The sequence below is a fragment of the Silurus aristotelis genome, assembly GCF_946808225.1.
Source record: "Silurus aristotelis genome assembly, chromosome: 25".
NCBI lineage: Eukaryota > Metazoa > Chordata > Actinopteri > Siluriformes > Siluridae > Silurus > Silurus aristotelis.
Genome location: NC_139598.1, coordinates 17,582,521 through 17,601,224, shown reverse-complemented (window position 1 = coordinate 17,601,224; position 18,704 = coordinate 17,582,521). Strand labels below are relative to the sequence as shown.

Genomic DNA, 18,704 nt, shown 5'->3' with positions numbered 1-18,704 from the left:
CAAGACAATCACAGATAAACATTTCGGAAACTATAATTACATACTGCAGTAAGTGCCGCATGATTAAGGTACGACAGGATTAATAGAGAAAGGGTGTTAAATGTATGCAATAAATGTCTTCATTAGTGATTATAGAGATTAAAGGATAATGGCACAGCTCTGTGTGGAAATGTGAAAACAATTAAAATATTAAAGCCATTACATTTTATTAGAATTGGAAGCAAATCTGTCAAAACTAGTAATTAAACTTGATGACCGTTTGAATGAGGTCAAAGCCTGGAAAGTCCATGGCTATGATCCCGAAACACATTTCAGACCCCTCAGCAAGCAGCGTTTTCAGATAATCATGTAGCCAAGGGTCGATCTTTTCCGCAACCCTTTTCGGTGTTAGAAACATCCCTTCAAACGTGCCGATTCCCGTTCCGCTGGAATAGGTGAGGATGATAGAATTTCCTCCGCACTCACCCATGGCTAGATTGAGGTGCTGTAAGATTTCTTTCTCCTTGTCGTTAATGTGAACGACCCTGTAGTCTCCCTTGGTGTCAGTTTCCAACAAAGCTACACCAAGCAAAAAGCTGCCTTCCTGTACGAACACGATCTTGCCTCTTACTTCGTACAGTCGTGGTATACTAGACGTCACCCAGATGTTGCTATCGCCCTGGATGAGACTTTCAACCAATTCCTGTACTTTACTTTTATCAAACAAATCGGGCTTGACTCGGACGAGAATCGTTTCACTTGGGTACATCGACAGGAATGCCTTGAATGTGTCGAGAGCTTTGGTGAATGTCGAGTGCTGGTAAACAATCCCGTGCATGAGGTACAGAGTGTTTTCAAAAGCGTAAACTCGGAGGTCCACGTAGCGGATCCCTGCCTTCAGCTGGTCCTCCAGGTTCAAGGCCTGACATTCAGCTGCAGGTCCTCCATAAAGTGCCATGGTGTCATGCGTTCCAGGAATGGTAATATCAGACAGGAGAGCGTTTCCATCCAGGTTTTGCATCCAGCCAACATTGTAACTCTCTGGAAGGATGAGCTGTGAATTATCGTTGAAAGATGGACTGAGGCTTTCGATCTGCCCCCCAAAAAACCTGGGCCAAAAAATTTAATATTTTAAAATTTCACATTTTTGGCCATGAAAGAATGCCATGTGTTTCTACCTAGTGAGCTGAATAATCATTGTATCAGCCTGTACTTGCCTTGCTACATCTTATCATTAACGCTAACTGCAATGTCAATATACACACATTAAAGATTTGATAAGGTGCATAAGGGCGTTTTCCTAAAGCAAACTGCGAAATGAATCAGGAGAATGATTTAGCAGAAATGAAGTCAGATTCAAACGATGGAAATGTTAAAGTTTATAAAGCAATACTTATTTAAAAAAGTGGAATAAATATTATTTTAGAAATTCTCAGTTCATGTGGCACAACATGCTTTTGTGTCTAATTTCATACTTACAGAATGAGCAAAGACACACAGATTTGCTTGACGTTCATTTTCCTCATCTTTGCCTGTAATTGGTAGAAAAGTACATCATTAAAAAGTTACATCGTTTACAGCTATTTTCTTTTATAATATATGTCTGGAATGTAACTATGAATGATTGTTCCTGAATTAAACAAAACAAAAAAAAAGTCATTGTCCTCAGCACTGTGATTTTAGCTTTTGTAACAGCGAGGTGACGATGAGTTCAAACTGTTACCTATATTTGGATTGATTCTTATCACGCGAAACATTTTGAAACACTATCCATAGATTTTCAATAACTTTCATTTGTTTTGAAGAAATTAATTTATAATGTCAAAGAACATACTTACTAGATGAGATGAACCAGTCTGGCTGAGAACAGAAGACTAAATGTGCTTGCTGTTTGATTTCACAGGATTTCAACAAAAGATATTGGGTGTGTGTGTGTTATACATTTAATCTGGTAATTAATCATGCTTTGACATTTTATGCTGTGTGACTTGTTTTAGATTACAGAGAGGGAAAGTCTTGATAAAACTCCTGGTTTCACACTGTAGGTTGGACGTGGCTGGCAGTTCTTTATCATTTCAGACAGAATTACATTGTTAATATGGACACATACACTTCTCCTTTCTACCCTCTATGACGAGAAACAGCACACAGTTAGCTTCATAGTTAGCTGAAACAAACATCTGTTGGCTCCAGGTGAAAAGTAGCGCCATCTACGCCTTACTGATGATTTTACTGTTGAACTCACAGGAATCTCCTGTTCCTATAATGCTTAAATGTTTAATAGTAATTTCTTTTTTTTTTTTTTACAGGTAGTTTTTCCTTAATAACTACTAACAGCCCCAGCAATACATTACATACTCCAAAACTAAGAGTCGTTGAATAGATGAATTAGAGGCCATGCTTGTGTGATTGTTTTCAGTTTGTTTAAAAGCAGAATGATATAAACATGTAGCCTGTGTAGCATGTTCTCCGAGTGTCCATGTAGGCTCCAGGTTTCCTCGCTACTTAATTATAACTGCGTAAAAAATTACATTTGCCCCGTAGGTGTAAACGTGTGTATTAGCATTACTGTTAATACAGAGTGTGTATGGGGCTATGGTGTGTGTATGGAGCTCAGTGATGGAGTGGAGTCCACGGATATGTATTAACTTTTTCTCAGTAGTCTATTCTCCTAATTTAATAGTGTTTCTATTGGTGCGCTACTGCAATGAGTGTCTGTGTATGTTGGAGTTTCTATCCAGTCTGATTTCAGCCATCACATCACATGTTGCCAGGGTCAAATATATCTGCTGTAAGGCCTTCTGAAATCAGCACTGTGGGCACCTTGTAATATCAGATTGTAAATTGGTGTCACCAGGGCCATGTAGCAGGCTTCATGTTGGTATTTTACATTTACAGCATTCGGTAGACACACTTATGTAGAATGACTTACATTGATCTCATTCATACAACTGAGCAGCTATGAGGTGAAGGGCCTTGCTCAGGGGCCCAGAAGTGGCAGTTTGAACTCATGATCTTCACGTCCTTTGATTGGATGGTCAGAGAGCGCACTATTCAGAAGATCAAATGGCACAAGCTCAAATATATTCATGTGGATTTAATCCCTGTTTTAGTATACAATAAGCTGACAAAGGAGAAGAATTTTATTTGGTTGCAGATACACATTCAAGAACATTTAGAAGTCGAATCTTTCAAGAAAAGCTGGACATCGTGAGAAAAGGTCGACCAAAACAGTTCAAAACAGTTGTGATTTTTTTTTTTTTTTATGAATCATTTATACTTTTGTGTTTCTTTTTCCGCAGAATTTGCACAAAAAAACCCCTAATTTGCATAATTTTAAATCTGCAGGAAAAGCGCAATGCACGAAAAAAAAAAAAAAAAAGCACGAAAGTAACAGAAAACCCGGGCTCATTTTATGAGGTTAATATCGATTCTTCTGCTAGAGATGTTGTATGCAGGAGGTGCAGTTGTGGCTACAGTGAACGGAGACTTGTTGAATTGTGTTCATTGGGTTTCTTGCTTTAGTAATGACATTTAATCTCACAGTATGAGATTCCTGTGTGTGGTTCAGAGCTACTGCGTTTCTCTATAATATCAATGGTTTCTATAACTGTGACGTCATAGTGATGGTATCAGAGGTAAATTGATTTAAGTAGGACACCACTAATGGGTGAGGTGTTAAAGGTGCGGCCCACGACTAAATCACACACACATTTTCGGAGAGAGTCAACAGCTTTACGTTTAATGTGGTCAACCCAATTAAACTGAGCTAACCAGTTAGGGGTTACAATTTTTAGAATTATAGAATTATTGTTATTTCTTGTGTGTTGGTATTTAGAGAAATTAGAGTGTTCGCATCTCCTGTGCCGCATGGTGTCGCTGTGACGTCAACGCTCGTTTAAACGCGACCGTCTCGCAACTCCTTTTCCGTTTCCTGTCGGTTTGGTGATGTAATGAAGTAAAAGAGGAGTAAAAAAAAAAAAACATGGCGGAGAACAGTGGCACGGATCCTGCCGCGGACAGGAGCGCCGAGGAAAATGCCGCCACTAGCGGGACCGTTATCATGGTCACGGTCAAAACACCGAAGGACAAGGAGGAAATTGCGATTTCGGAGGACGCCTCGGTGGCACAGGTATGCCGGAGTCCCTTCCCGGAGCGCTCGGCGGGGCTTTTCTCTCGGCTGGTACGCCGTGAATGGCCGCTTCAACCAGTTAGCTCGCCATGTTAGCTGGTTTTACGACGACAATAAATTGAACACGGCGTTTTCTTTCGGAAACTACACACATAATCCATATTCATAGATATATGTGGTGTTCGTATTTTTATACGTCAACATTTACACCATCGACATTTAATATAAATAATAGTAATAATAATTATTATTATTATACACTCAGGATGACGCTGTGAGTTTGGCTCCAAACGTTACCGGCTATGGCGGCGGCGAACGGGAAGATTCCTTGGCCAAATCCTAAACTGCGCCGTGTTTAACACGTAGTACACTAGTTAGGGTGTAGAGCTCTGTCTTTAACAGCACACGTAGTGCACTTCAATGCAGGGATTAGGCTGCGGTTTGGGATTTGACCCTATTTGCTAGCAATAATGTTAGGCAGATATTTGAAGGATTATAAGTAATTGATCATTATATCGGTTTTTTTTATTTTAAATAAAGATATAATAAAATAGTTTAATAAGTCGGCTTAACATGGTTAGGTCAAAGTGTGAATGTTTATTAGTAAAAAGCTGTCTAATGTAAATGACTAGCATTAGCCGGCTTAGAGAAGGTTCTAGGTTTTTCTTTTTTTTTTTTTTGCAATTTTTTTAGTTCATGTTGTTTAAAATAAAATAATAATAATAATAAAGACAGCGGGTTTGATTTAAATACCTTCTAATTGTAGACATTTACATATCCTCGGCTGAGCGATACGGTATCCACGGTACAATCACGATATCGCGGTTTCGGTAATGTTGATATTAATATCGTCGTATTTCATCAAGTTGGAGAAAACTCTGGAATATTTTCCAATACATTATTGTGAGGGATTGAGGGTTAGTTGTAAAGAATAATAAGTAAATATAATAAATACAAAGCTGTGTTTTTATTTCCTCAAGACATTGTTAGATACAGTAAATGTTGTGCGTTTGAATGTGAGAGAAGTGCTGAAGAACACTGATTAGAACACATCATATCACTGTGCTTTTGGAAGGTATTTTTCTTCTATAGTAACAGCAAGTTTTTCTATTGTAAAGGCTCATTTGTAAGGTCTTGTACCTGTTGCATTGTGTAATCTAGGACTAATTTATGAATGGAAAAATTTGTTGTTGAGACAATTATCTAATCATTATGGAAGGAGTCTCCAGTGTCAGATCTTTTGTATAAAGCTGTACGCTGTGGTTTATCATCAACTTCAGGACTGACGCTTGTTTGTGAGAGAAGATGCGATATTCTTTAAAAATAGAATAAATTATTAAAGAATGTCAGGATGTTGTTTTGTGGAAAAGAAATGAACATAAGGCTGGGAACAGTAACTTCACTCCATCACACTAGGGTTGTGTTGATTATTATGTCCAGTTATTTAATATTTAAAAATATGTGAGCTTTACAAGATTCCACTAATATTTTTTATAAGAATATATTTAAATATATATTTATATTTAAACAGTAAATTGCGTTTTGTTCCTCAATCTTGGTTTGTTTAAGATGCAGGAAGTTGTAACAGACGCTTGTGCTTGTTCTAATGACTGGATCTTAGTATTAAAAGCTTTCATTCGATCATCTTTTATTCCCCCTTTAATTTTGTCCTTCTGTTTGACGAACTTTATTATATAACTGGATGTGACTCAGCTGTTTTTGTAGCAGTGGTCTGGAATAGCAGAGTGGTGAAAAACTAGATAAATGTATTGAGTTTGGTTTTAAATGTTGATCTGCGTGTTTTTTTTTTTGGTTTTTTTTTTACTTCCGAGATGATTCTTTAGTTTAGAGTGTTAACACGGTTTATTTGTGTTTGATTTGCGGGAAGACAGCGTTGGACTTACGGGCAGATTCTTGTCCTAATTATGCGTCTTTACATCTTTGTTGTGCAGGAAAAAAAACGGATCGTGGGAATGTTCGTACAATTCGACAACGTGCTCTCGATAAACAGCTTTTTTTTTAGCAAGTCCTTGCTTTGGTGTAGGACAAGAAGCATCGGGTGATGGGGGCACTTAAAATTCCTCTTATATTTAATTTCTTCCTCATTTATAGTTCAAAGAAGAAATCTCCAAAAGGTTCAAGGCGAAGCAGGACCAGTTAGTCTTGATCTTTGCTGGGAAAATTCTGAAAGACGGCGACACGCTCACTCAACACGGCATAAAGGACGGCCTCACTGTTCACCTTGTCATCAAAACCGCACAAAAGTAAGACGTCTGTAATGTTCTTTTTATGCTTGGATTTATTTACAAGTCGTCTTATACGTTGTGTGTAAGGCTGTAAGGTCCGTTCGTGCTTCCATGGCTATACAGGTCGTGTCACGTGGATGATGCACACACTCTGATTCACTTTAATGCAATTTATGGCTGTGATCCTTGTGCAGGGCCTCAAGCGGAAGCTCCACGGCTGCGTCATCCAGCCCTGGGGCGTCGCAGGTCAGCAGCGGCACCACGACTTCACCAAACGCCAGTCCAGCTGTTAACCTGGGCACAACGCAGGGCAGTGGGCCAGCACCGGCTCCTACACAGCCATCTAACATATTAAGTAAGTGTGGGAAATTTGCTGCGGTTGCGAAAGTATAAGAGTTTACATCTCTAAGCTGTGATTTATTATGTAGCTGTCAGGAATATCTACAAAGTAAAAATGAAAAATCTGTATGGGGAAGTTTATTTAATAGTGGAAGTGGAAGTTCCCTGGAGAAAATGCAAAACCAAAGTTTAATAGAAGATGATAACATATGATAGAGTGAAAAATGTGTGTGTGTGTGTGTGTGTATGTATATATGAGAGAGATAATGTTTGCAACTGCTATTTTGTAGACTTTGACTATAAGATTAAAAGATTGTTGGACATTTACCAATTTTATTATTTAAAAACCTCCTTTTATACGTTTTTTGGCGAAATAAGGCATTTCTCATTTTAAAGGCCATTATTAAGAAGCTAAAAACTACTTTTTTTTCTCTCTATCTGTAAATGTGAACTGTCTGTATGTGCATCAGTATTAGGCATACATATATTAAGGATCATTCACATAAAATGCGAGTGTACATTTTCATTTTAAACCTTGCATGACAATGTTTCTGCAGACAGTTTGATCATAGTGTAAGACATCTGGAGACACTATAGACCTTAAAAGCGCAACACAACTAAACAGACCTTGTGTTAACAACGTCATGCGAGTAAATAGTATTAATCACTGACCCTTGACTCTGTTTGTTTGCGTGTCCTTAGCTGGCTTTGGTGACCTGTCCAGTCTGGCCAATATGGGCATGGGCTCGGCAAACTTCATGGAGCTCCAGCAGCAGATGCAGCGGCAGCTCATGTCCAACCCAGAGATGCTCTCGCAGATCATGGAGAACCCACTGGTTCAGAACATGATGTCCAACCCTGACCTGATGAGGCAGATGATAATGGCCAATCCTCAGATGCAGCAGCTGATGGAGCGAAATCCCGAGATTTCACACATGCTCAATAATCCTGAGCTGATGAGACAGGTGAGAGCGGTGGAACCAGCAGGCGTACATGCAGATCGAGATTGTTAATGAATCACACCATATGTTTTTATTTTATATTCTTGCTATAATCGTGTAAAACTCGGTTAGTATTTTGACATTGAGATTTAGCTATAGGAATCTACTGACAAATATTTTATTGCAAATTTTTTTGCAAAACAGCTTCATTGAAACGTCTTTACATTCATAAATATTCGGTACTGAATTAGATTTGAATTCTGAATAGATTTGTTTGAAAAACTGAGCATTCCATGATATCAGTTGAATAATCTCGTCTTTATTTAGACAATGGAGTTGGCGAGGAACCCTGCTATGATGCAAGAGATGATGCGTAACCAGGACCGGGCGCTTAGCAACCTAGAGAGCATCCCTGGTGGATACAATGCTCTCCGGAGGATGTACACAGACATCCAGGAGCCCATGTTTAGTGCCGCACGCGAGCAGGTCAAGAAACATTTTGATGCCTTTTATAGATAGACAGACAGACAGACATTGAGGTGATTAGATAGATAGATAGATAGATAGATAGATAGATAGATAGATAGATAGATAGATAGATAGATAGATAGATAGATAGATAGATAGATAGATACCAAAAAAAATACTATTAGATATATATATTTTTTTTTTTACTTTAGTGACAGCTTGGTAAGGTGTGTAAAATATATTTTTTTGCTACAAAAGTTATTTCTAAAATGGTTACTAATGTCGGATTATTTTCGTTGCTTTTGTACAGTTTGGAAACAATCCATTCTCAGCCTTAGGTGGAAATGCAGAGAACTCTGGGGTCCAGCCCTCCAGGACAGAGAACCGAGAGCCATTGCCAAATCCGTGGGGACCACCAGAGACCAGTTCCTCTGGAACTGCCACCTCCAGCAGCTCTACTACAAGCTCCACTACCCCCAGTGTGTCCAATCCCCTTGGCATCAACTCTGCCAGCTTGGGCTCCGGTACTACCTTCATTAGCTCCTCTGATTGTTGTGTTAAATCTTTTTATAGTTATACTACCTAAATACTTTATATACGCAGCAAAAATACTGAAAATAAAATAGCCTGTTGATACTTCAATATTTATTGGTATATACAGGTATATTCAACAGTCCTGGCATGCAGAGCCTGATGCAGCAGATCTCTGAGAATCCACAGCTGATGCAGAACATGCTCTCCGCTCCTTACATGCGCAGCATGATGCAATCGCTGGCGCAGAACCCAGACGTCGCCTCGCAGGTCTGACATCATTGCTTGGAATTCTTGCATAAGAAAAGCAAATAAAAATAAGCATCTATTAATTACCTGATTTTTGTTCTGGTAGCTTCTCATCTTCGTATGTTTCTGTTGTTCCCCCTTGACTTTGTCCCTGCTCTCTCCAGGTGTTGATGAACAACCCGCTTTTTGCTGGAAATCCCCAGCTGCAGGAGCAGATGAGACATCAGTTGCCAGTATTTCTGCAGCAGGTAAAGGTCTTGCTCACCTGTTCAGTGGGTTTACGCTCACTGTAAATATTAGTAATAGTTGTAATATACAGTACCAGTCCAAAGTTTGGGCATACCTATTTCTTCACTTTACCTTTAATACTGAAGACATCCAAACACATATGGGATTATGTAGTAAATAAAAAAAAAAAGTCAAACAATCCAGAATTTGGTTTGTTTGAATTACTAATAAAATCCAAAAAATCTCGAACTTTAAATGCACAGTCTCCTAAAACCAACAAATGTTATGATAAAACGGGCTCTTATGAGGATCATCACAGGAAAGGATGACCAAGAGCTACCTCTGCTGCAGAGGATAAGTTTAATACAATTCTCTTCAAGTGGCAGACATATATCAACATCCTCTGTTCAGAGGATATTGTGTGAGTCAGGCCTTGGTTGATTTGTGGCAAAGAAAACTTTACTTCAGACAATCAACAAGCAGAAGAGACTTGCATGGGCTAAGAAACACAAAGAATGGACATTAGATCAGTGGAAAACTGCTCTTTGGTCTGATGGGTCAGAATTTGAGCTTTTTGGTTCTAACCGACGTGGCTTTGTTAGGCATACAGAGGACGAATAGGCAGGTTCTGAATGTGTGGGTCCCATGGAGGAGGAGATGTGATGGTGTTGGGGTGATTTGTTGGTGATCTAGTCAAAATTAACGAGCATGGCTAGCACAGCATTTTCCCGATATCTGATTCATACATAGTGGGACCATAAATAGTTTTTCAAAAGTACAATGACCTCAAACACACCTCTAGGTTATGCAAGAGCTGTTTATTCAAGAAGGAGAGTGATCGAGTGCTGCATTAGATGACCTGGCCCCCATAATCACCTGATCTAAATCAAGTTGAGATGGTTTGGGATGAGTTGGACCAAAGAGTGAGAAGAATGTGTTTCCAAACATTTAACTGGTACTGTACTTTGAATCCCCCTTTGGAAATATGTTTAGATTGAGCACTTTATATATTGGAAGTTTGGTTAGTCATCCAAGAACGGTTTCCTTTTTTAACACTAGTATTTATATTTAAAACCGCATGTTTAATAGGATTTTAGACCAGCATTTTTGGTGTCATTCTGTGAAAGACAACAAGAGGCAGGATTGGTTTGATATTTCACAACTCTTTCTTTTTTTTCTCTCTCGCTCTTTCTCACACTCGCACGCACACACTTTTCAGAGCTTGAGAGTGAACCTGAAAAGTTGAGAGCGATGTGAATAAGAAAATACTTTCATTCAGAATTTTTATGTGAACATGGACTTTTATTGCTGTATTGCTGTATTTAACCCCCCCCCCCCCCCCCTCTTTTCCTTAAAATGCGATTGCAGACATTAACGATATAAATAGGTTTTAACTTCACTGACCTTGAACTGGAACATTGGATAAATTATACTTTTCTTTTTTATGACATGCATGTTTTAATTTTACTTTTTCCCCTCGCTTAGATGCAGAACCCTGAGGCCCTCTCTGTAATGACAAACCCCCGGGCCATGCAGGCTCTGATGCAGATCCAGCAAGGTCTACAGACCCTCCAGACTGAAGCTCCTGGACTCATGCCTGGGTAGAAAAAGCTAAACTCTATCTTAAATGAATCATTCTTTTTATTAGATGATTATAAATACTTGAGCACATACTGCAGATAAAACAATTGTACATGTATTGTTTCTTTCTGGTAGTCTGGTTGCCGGAGGAGTTCCTGGCGCTGTTCCTACAGGGGATAATGTGACTCCTTCTGAGAGTGCTCCACCCCCCACTTCGGGACCGGGCCCCACCCCTGCTCCTGGAACCAACTCCTCTCAACAGCAACTCATGCAACAGATGCTACAGATGTTTGCTGGCGGAAGCGCATCGGTACAGTCTGCTATGATTTGACTTGACTATTTACTTTTGCACAGTTATATAGATAAAATAATTGTCGCTGTAGATCAGGGCATCTGCCAAACACCGTAAATGTAAATTTGGATGTGCATGTATTTTTGCTGTTGCTATGATTTATTTAAATTCTCGAGCAGTAAAAAAAAAAAGGCAGTATAATTGATATCATTTAGGTAATCAAAAACAATTCTACATACTTGAAGGGAGTACATGGGGAAAGAAGCTTGCACGTAGATCTAGTGTTTCCTGTGTGTTTTTGCCATTATTCACTTTAAATGTGCCAAACATCCAGCTGTTGCAGAGTTTATCAGTAGATCACCGTCGTATACCATTCTTGTGATCCAATCAACAAAGGTTATAGGTTTTATCGTATTGTCTCTCGTCACCTAGACCCAGACTCCGGAGGTGCGTTTCCAGCAGCAGCTGGAGCAGCTGAGCGCGATGGGCTTCATCAACAGAGAGGCCAACCTCCAGGCGCTCATCGCAACTGGGGGAGACATCAACGCTGCCATCGAAAGACTGCTCGGCTCGCAGCCATCTTAATCCCTTTACCACCTAATCACAACCAGAGACAAGTCACAGTCACGAACATGGTCCCTCATCACCTAATATCTGACGAATAGACTGAATTCCACTTGCTTCTTCCTTTAACGCGGTTGATCTGTGAATCTTAGGAAATTGGGGTTCTCAAACTTATTCCCTTAAAAAAAAAAAATCATTGGAATGACATCAGGCTAACCCCTCGTTCATTTCTGACTGCGTCTATTAATAAATTCAACAGGGCAATGCTGTGAACCAAGTGTAGGTTATCGTTCATTTTAATCGACACATACTCACTCGAGGCACTACTTCTTCCTGGGTTGTGGGAAGTAGATAAAGATAAAGGTCATCTCCCGAGTCAGAAGAACTTTGTTTTTCATGAGGATGGTCTGTTTTCTTGATCTTAATTTTTTTTTTTTTTTCCCTCTTTCTGTCTTTCTCTCTTTCTCTATCTGAAATCATACCTGACTAAACCAGTATTTATTGCAAACATTTAGAGATTACCTTTTACTCCCTTATCAATGCTCCAGGATTCACGAAGCTTCTCATTTGACATTAATTGAAATATAATCGAGGAAGTCGTTGTCTGAGCATTTATAACAGCTTTACGCAGACGATCGCTTACTCTTCAGCTCTTTAGAGATGAAATAATAATAAATTTTTTTTTTTTTTTTTTTGCAATGATATGAGATACCAGTCATGTCTTTGCCTTTTAGGAGCAGTCTGATTGTTTAAATTGCTGGTTTAAAAAAAAAAAAAGAAAGAAAAAGCTTATCAAGCTTGTGGTTTTGGGGTAAAGGTTGTAACAAGGCATTAATAAAAATAATTTCTCAGCTTACAAGCAACACTGAAAGCAGACACCATTTTTTTTACCATATCCTTAATGCTTTGAAATAGTAATCTAGTGTGTGGGGGAAAAAAGACCCGCATTGTGCGTCGGATACGTCGTTGTAGAGTTGGTGTAGCGAGCGAGCCTGGTAACAGCATGAACACGATGCTTTCCTGTGCACCGATCTCAGTTCTTAATGAGTCTAATGGAACTAACAGTCGAGTTATTGATGTGAATTAAAATGTGTTCAACCTTTTGCTTTTTTTTGCGCTGCACGTTCATAAATTACTCTTTCATTTTATTCGAATAATTACATTGCAATAATCTGAACTCATCCTTGAGTCGGTATGTTTCTTTTCTTTCTTTTTTTTTAAGGGATGGGGCTGAGACTGAGGGGTGAGCAAGAATTTAGGGACATTCTTTAAGATGTAAATATTTAGTTGGCAGTTATTGTTGTTTATTGTGAAGTAATGTAGGGTTTTAAAGCTACTGACAGTATAGTGGTGGAACTCATAAAAAGAAAGAAAAAAAAAAAAGAAAGGACTGTTGTTAAGCACTTATACATACTTTATATTCTGTCTGTTTTTCGTACAACTGTTGGTGGTAGCGATCGTACTAAATTCCACATTATTCCAAAAGTGTTCATAAGATGTGCATTAAGCTCTTGTGCTATAGTCATTATATATTTTATAGCATGTCTTTTATCTTATAGAATACATCCTTCTGTATTTATATGAAAGACTTGAGCAGTTGATGCTCCAAGAAAAGCTACAGCTAGATTAGTGTATGGGAATGTTGATGGAAAGAGTCTCCTGTGTCCATTTTCAACTTTTTAGTCTTCAGTTGGGAACGGTTTTGGTTTAAATGGGGTAAAAGCTCGACTTGAGCAATGTCACAAAATATTTGCCTCACTTCAGAAGCTTAAAAGTATCTCTAAGCTTGTGAAGCACAATGCACAGTTGTCATTTAAGAATCATTTCAGTATAAGCAGGAGTACTGATGTCTTGGCACTGTTTTCAGAAGACACCCTTAATTATATTGTTGGTATCTTTTGATTATATAGTATAAACCACTGAGTGATTTAAACCACACTAACCCTCAACCAGGAGAAAGCAGTTTTCTGCAGACTCCAGTAAACCGGTAGCATGAGGTTTATATCTGAGTGATGTAGAGATAAATGACTCCTATGCACATCTCCATTAGCTATGCATATCAAGTAAATGTGAACACAGAAGCATATTCTTTGGAGGACTCAGAAGATTACAGAATACAGATGATGCAACTAGACAGAATGTCAACTCCAGGTATGGCTGCATGAAGTTTTTCTCTTGTGCATGCAGCATAAAAATGTGATCAGCAGATGCTATGCTGCTTTAACCGACCCACAGTATCATAGTTCTTGTGAAACAGTGTTCTGTAAACAAGTCTGTTTTCTGTGGAATATGTGAAAATGCGCATCAGGTTTTCATTACAGACAGAATGCACAACCTTCGTTTATTTATGCAACAACCATGATTTCTGGTTAAGGGAAAATAATTTTGATCCCCTGCTCGTTTTGTTGATTGACCCCCTTACAAAAAAATTGACAGTGAAACTTTTTATGGTAGGTTTGTCTCACAGAGAGACAGAATATAAATAAATAAAAAATCCATTAAAAAAAACTTTAAAGAAAGGTTATAATTTAAGTTGTAGTATGAGATCCTGTACCAATCAGCATTAATTCTCACTCCCACAGACCCAAACTAGTCCCGTTTGTTTAGGAACGTTCTCCTGATATCAACACGTGATTGTGTTTTAACGACATGTGTCGCAGAATCAACCTCTTCCATTCAAACTTCTCCACCACCATGGGCGAGACCAAAGATATATCAAAGGACATCAGGGAGAAGATTGTAGATTTTTAAATTTTTAATTCTAATTTACAAAAATATGTACAAGTTCCACTGCAATAAACTGTTACTGCAATGGAACAAGCGCAAGTTTATAGTGCGGCCGGAACTACTTTCCGAGCCATTCGAAAATAAAGCACACTCTCTGACCAATCAGATTTGAGAATTCGGTTGCGCCACGGTACAAGCATCCAACGCATGCGCGTTCAAGTCCATGCTGTCTCTTTAAACTACAATTCCCATTATTCTCGTCCTGTTTGCGGAAGTCAGTGTCAGCTGATGCCCATGCAGCTTAGTTATTGTAACGAAAATACAGTGTGGACGGATTTCTTTTTGTTTTCTTTTTGTCTCTCGTTTTTTCCTTTACAACACAGATCATGTTACGCCCTAAAGCATTAACGCAGGTCCTCAGCCAGGCGAACACAAACGGAGTACAGAGCACACTGTAAGCATTTACGCTTTAAATATCTAGAAGCTAGCATGCTAACTGGCTAGCCAGGGGTATTAATGAAGCAGATTTCAGGCAGTGAGGTTGTTTTTTTTTTTTTTTTTTTTTATGCTTCTCTGTTGGAAAAGTTTAGTTACTGTGAATATGTGCATGGTTCTGGTTGTGTTTTGAAGTCTGACCCTTAGTGTGTTGTCCAATAAACAATGACTGTAGATTATATATTTGTGATCTATTTGGATTTTCAGACTGCTGAACAACGAAGGCTCTCTGTTGGCTTATTCGGGTTACGGGGACACGGATGCTCGGGTCACAGCTGCCATCGCCAGCAACATCTGGGCCGCTTATGACAAGAACGGCCATCAGGCTTTCAACGAGGACAAACTGAAGTTTATTCTAATGGACTGCATGGTAAGTCAATTAGATACGGGCCTAGAACTTCATAGATGTTATTTGAGTGTTTTTGGACACCTGATAATGGGACGGACACCAGGTGATTAGGAAACAGAAATGAGTGGTTCATCTCTTGACTTTTCAAGTCCAAGTTGTTTGTTCTTTAATCACGTGACTCGCATATACACTATTCAGTGCATTACACAATAAGCAGAATTGAATAGTTCATCTTATGAGTCCTCCTTATTTCTTTTGTCACATTGACTCTATGCAATTATATACGCATATAAATTGCTTGAACTCTAGTCAAAGTTGATGTGGATCGGCTTGTTGAAAACTGTATTAAAAAAAAAAAATAATCCAGTTTCTGATCAAAGGACCCAACTAAACTAAAAGACACAAAAAAGATTTGCTTGTTTTGATGAACAAAATGTCACTAAAATGATCCGAACTTCCCATCACTAGTGCTTACTTGAGTTTCATGCAGTCGCCAGCTGCCCTACTGTGAGGTTCGTAGGAGGCGGGTACTACTCCTGGTTGCCGTAGTAACATTCACCAGCTTGCGACTTGCATTCCAGTTTTTGACAACGAAAAAAGAAACAGCTCACGTGCACTCTAAAGGGATCTTTGTTCTATATTGACATATAGCTAAATTTCTCTCGACTTTGTTTTGTTGGGGCCATGTCCACATTTAATCTCCCATGGGTATTAGGTGGTGCTCATGTTACAGGCAGTGGTGGTTTAGTGGTCAAGGCTCAGAGTTACTGATCATAAGTTTGGGGGTTCAAGCCCCAGCAATGCCAAACTGCCACTGTAAGGCATTTGGGCAAGGAACTTAACCCTCTGTGCTCCAGGGGTGCTGTATTATTGCTGACTCAGCGCTCTGACCAAAGCTTCCTAACAGCACTGGGATATGCGAAGAACATGTGACGAGTAAAAAAGCACCTTTACCTTTAAATCACCAGCAAATGAACAGTTTTCAGTTGTTGTGACTCGACTGTTTTTTTCATCTCTCCCTGTTTCTCTCTCTATCTCTCTTTATCGCTCTCTTTCTCTCTCATTTGAATTTACCGTGAACCCATAGTCACTGACTTGCAGCAGTAAACAAGCTAAAGCAAAAACAATAAATGCAAATCGGATTGTTTTTGTTGTAAACGTTGTCGGTGAGGAAAAAACGGCCTTCTAGCTTAAAAGTGAACCGCTTGTACTTACAGGAAGGCAGAGTGGCCATTACACGGGTCGCAAACCTACTGCTGTGCATGTACGCTAAAGAGACCGTGGGCTTCGGGATGCTGAAAGCCAAGGTAAATTGTGCAGTGTGCTTTTTTTTTTTTTTTTTTTTTTTTTTTTTTTTTTTTTCTCCTCCTTAGTTTTTTGTTGTTGTTGTTTTGTAAAAAATGCGTTTGAAAACGTTTATTTGTGTGTTTTGATGTCAGGCCGAGGCTCTGGTGGAGTACCTTCAGGAACCGCTGACACAAGTGGCGGCTTCGTAGATCCCCAAATCTGTAACCTGATTTTTTTTTTTTTTTTTTTTTTTTTCTTTTCCTTCAAGCTTTATTTATTTACTCTGATGATCCTCCTGATCTTTATAACAGATTTATTGTACAAGTGCTTATTAATCAGAATCCACTGTCGTTTTTCTTTTCCCTTCAATCTCTTTTTTTGCTGTTGCACCTATGTGATTAACTTATAAAGCAGCCAATATTTGTTTAAAATAAATAAATAAATAAATAAATAAATGTGCTTTTTGTAAATTGTCATACTGGTTTTATTTCATACTGGTTTTCACGTTGTCTTGACATAAATCCTGGAATTCCATTTGGATATTCAGTGGCTCAGTCTTTTATGGTTTTTGAGACACTTGCATGTTGCTTTTATTCTCTATAAAACCCAAAAAACACAAGACAGCGAATGGCCGAAAGAAATGTGACATTTGTGGCTCCAACAGAAGAACTTATGTAAGACGGAGAACAGAAGAGAAGATGTTAACAGATTATCTCACCCCCACCATCAAACATGTAGGTGGAAGCTTCATAGTTTGGGATTGTTTAGGAGCAGGGAAGGTTGGAGACTTATTTCAGAAAGTAAAAGGAATCCTAAACCAACATGGCTCCCATTCTATTCTTCATCTAGACTGCGGCTCATTGGAAATGACTTCTCCGCACAATGAGCCGAATCGTCCGTCCGAACTCTGTAAGCTTTATTTAAACAGGTGTCTGGAATGTTGTCTTTCATGAAATGACCTGCTTAGTCACTGCACCTAAATCCTATTAACCTTCTTTGTAATGAACTGCATCACAAGAAAGAAATCAATAGAACATCTTTGGGGAGTTTTACAAGTGACACAGCAAAATATTCCAGCTGAACGTTTGGAGAAACGAACTATCCAGATGCTGAGAGAGATTTTTCAATGAAAATAAAATCCAAAAAACACTCAAGTGGATCTTGAGCTTAGGTTCTACATATTTATTTATTTTGTGAACATTAGATGTCGGACATAATGCAATTAATTCTTAGCCAGAATTAGAACACTTTGTGTACTTTTTCTGGGTAAAAACATTAAATGCTTTATTATTATTATTATTATTATTATTAATAAATATAGTGAACATATAGGCTAGGATAATGAGATAACACACACAATGTCAAGTATGTATGAGTAACATTCAGGAAACTTTTGGGCTAAAATAGGAGGAAGTATTTGTGTTGAGATATCTTATATCCTGTAATGTACAAATAAATGTTATTTTGTTTAATTTAAAATGTGATTGGAAAACATGCAAAACAGTGAATCTTGTTTAAGTCAAAGATTATGCATTATTAAAAAGTATGTTTTTATTTTGTCGGTTAATAACATCGTTGCTTCCTGTACAACGATAAATAAAGAAAAAACAGATTTGAGACTTTCGCCCTTATACTGATCAGTGTTTCGCATATGAGCTCTGGTCATTTTGTACATTTGGTTGTTGGTGAATTGAATATAGGAATGCTGATTTTAGATTAGATTGGATTAGATTAAATTAGATTTAACTTTATTGTCATTACACGTGTACAAGTACAAGGCAACGAAATGCAGTTTGGGTCTAACCAGAGTGCAAAAGCAGCAAGTGCATTATATACACTGTTTACATTATTTACATAAATTAAATTAAATGGTATTATAGGACTATAAACAGTAATTTACAGATGTGTATGTACTATATACTTTAGATTTTTACACACCATGTTCATTACACAATTATGAAATATAATACAAAATAAAGGAAAGGTTTACTTGACAAAAAAGGTCACATTCATATAAAAAAGGAAGTAGCTTTGTGTTGTTGTTTTTTTGTTCCGTAACCGCATTGTGTGCTTCTTAAATGTGGCTTTTTAAAAGTTATTTCCTTATACATTGTCGTATGAAGGGATCATTGTAACACTGGGCACAAATTTCCTGTTTTTATGATTAACTCACTCAAAACTATACACACACACAAAAAAAACAAAAAAACTTTTGAGACGTGTTGCTGCCATCAGTTTCAAAATTAACTTCTTTTTTTTTTTTTAAATAGTACATTTTCTCAGTTTAAACAATTGG

At 38.2% G+C, this 18,704-nt stretch overlaps 3 protein-coding genes across 5 annotated transcripts; 2 read left to right on the top strand and 1 right to left on the bottom strand.

Moving 5' to 3' along the window:
• Nucleotides 1-4,796, bottom strand: LOC310720076 (1-phosphatidylinositol phosphodiesterase-like). Of its 3 annotated transcripts, none has more exons than XM_083530404.1 (3): nt 4,373-4,796; nt 1,459-1,511; nt 1-1,088 (listed from the first exon to the last, which is right to left on the bottom strand). In XM_083530404.1, the coding sequence occupies exons 2-3, from the start codon at nt 1,503-1,505 to the stop codon at nt 236-238; spliced, it is 900 nt and encodes a 299-aa protein (XP_083386530.1). In that variant the 5' UTR covers nt 1,506-1,511; nt 4,373-4,796; the 3' UTR covers nt 1-235. The 3 variants fall into 3 exon arrangements, with proteins under 3 accessions (XP_083386530.1, XP_083386529.1, XP_083386528.1); XM_083530403.1 differs by having other exon boundaries at nt 4,409-4,796; XM_083530402.1 differs by lacking the exon at nt 4,373-4,796 and adding an exon at nt 1,818-2,497.
• Nucleotides 3,863-12,480, top strand: ubqln4 (ubiquilin 4). Its single transcript, XM_083530401.1, has 11 exons — nt 3,863-4,111; nt 6,224-6,375; nt 6,552-6,712; nt 7,399-7,661; nt 7,965-8,123; nt 8,416-8,629; nt 8,767-8,906; nt 9,050-9,133; nt 10,599-10,714; nt 10,830-11,004; nt 11,419-12,480. The coding sequence occupies exons 1-11, from the start codon at nt 3,965-3,967 to the stop codon at nt 11,569-11,571; spliced, it is 1,764 nt and encodes a 587-aa protein (XP_083386527.1). The 5' UTR covers nt 3,863-3,964; the 3' UTR covers nt 11,572-12,480.
• Nucleotides 12,481-14,517: 2,037 nt separating this feature from the next.
• lamtor2 (late endosomal/lysosomal adaptor, MAPK and MTOR activator 2) lies at nt 14,518-16,884 on the top strand. Its single transcript, XM_083530405.1, has 4 exons — nt 14,518-14,731; nt 14,980-15,142; nt 16,339-16,428; nt 16,561-16,884. The coding sequence occupies exons 1-4, from the start codon at nt 14,664-14,666 to the stop codon at nt 16,615-16,617; spliced, it is 378 nt and encodes a 125-aa protein (XP_083386531.1). The 5' UTR covers nt 14,518-14,663; the 3' UTR covers nt 16,618-16,884.
• Nucleotides 16,885-18,704: the final 1,820 nt, after the last annotated feature.

Coding starts and splice junctions, on each gene's coding strand:
- LOC310720076 (XM_083530404.1), bottom strand. CDS start 1,505: ATGAGGAAAATGAACGTCAAGCAAATCTGTGTGTCTTTGCTCATTCT. Junction 1,089..1,458: donor TGTGTGTCTTTGCTCATTCT/GTAAGTATGAAA, acceptor TTTTTGGCCCAG/GTTTTTTGGGGGGCAGATCG.
- lamtor2 (XM_083530405.1), top strand. CDS start 14,664: ATGTTACGCCCTAAAGCATTAACGCAGGTCCTCAGCCAGGCGAACACA. Junction 14,732..14,979: donor AACGGAGTACAGAGCACACT/GTAAGCATTTAC, acceptor TTGGATTTTCAG/ACTGCTGAACAACGAAGGCT. Junction 15,143..16,338: donor TTATTCTAATGGACTGCATG/GTAAGTCAATTA, acceptor TTGTACTTACAG/GAAGGCAGAGTGGCCATTAC.
- ubqln4 (XM_083530401.1), top strand. CDS start 3,965: ATGGCGGAGAACAGTGGCACGGATCCTGCCGCGGACAGGAGCGCCGAG. Junction 7,662..7,964: donor ATCCTGAGCTGATGAGACAG/GTGAGAGCGGTG, acceptor GTCTTTATTTAG/ACAATGGAGTTGGCGAGGAA. Junction 9,134..10,598: donor TGCCAGTATTTCTGCAGCAG/GTAAAGGTCTTG, acceptor CCCCTCGCTTAG/ATGCAGAACCCTGAGGCCCT.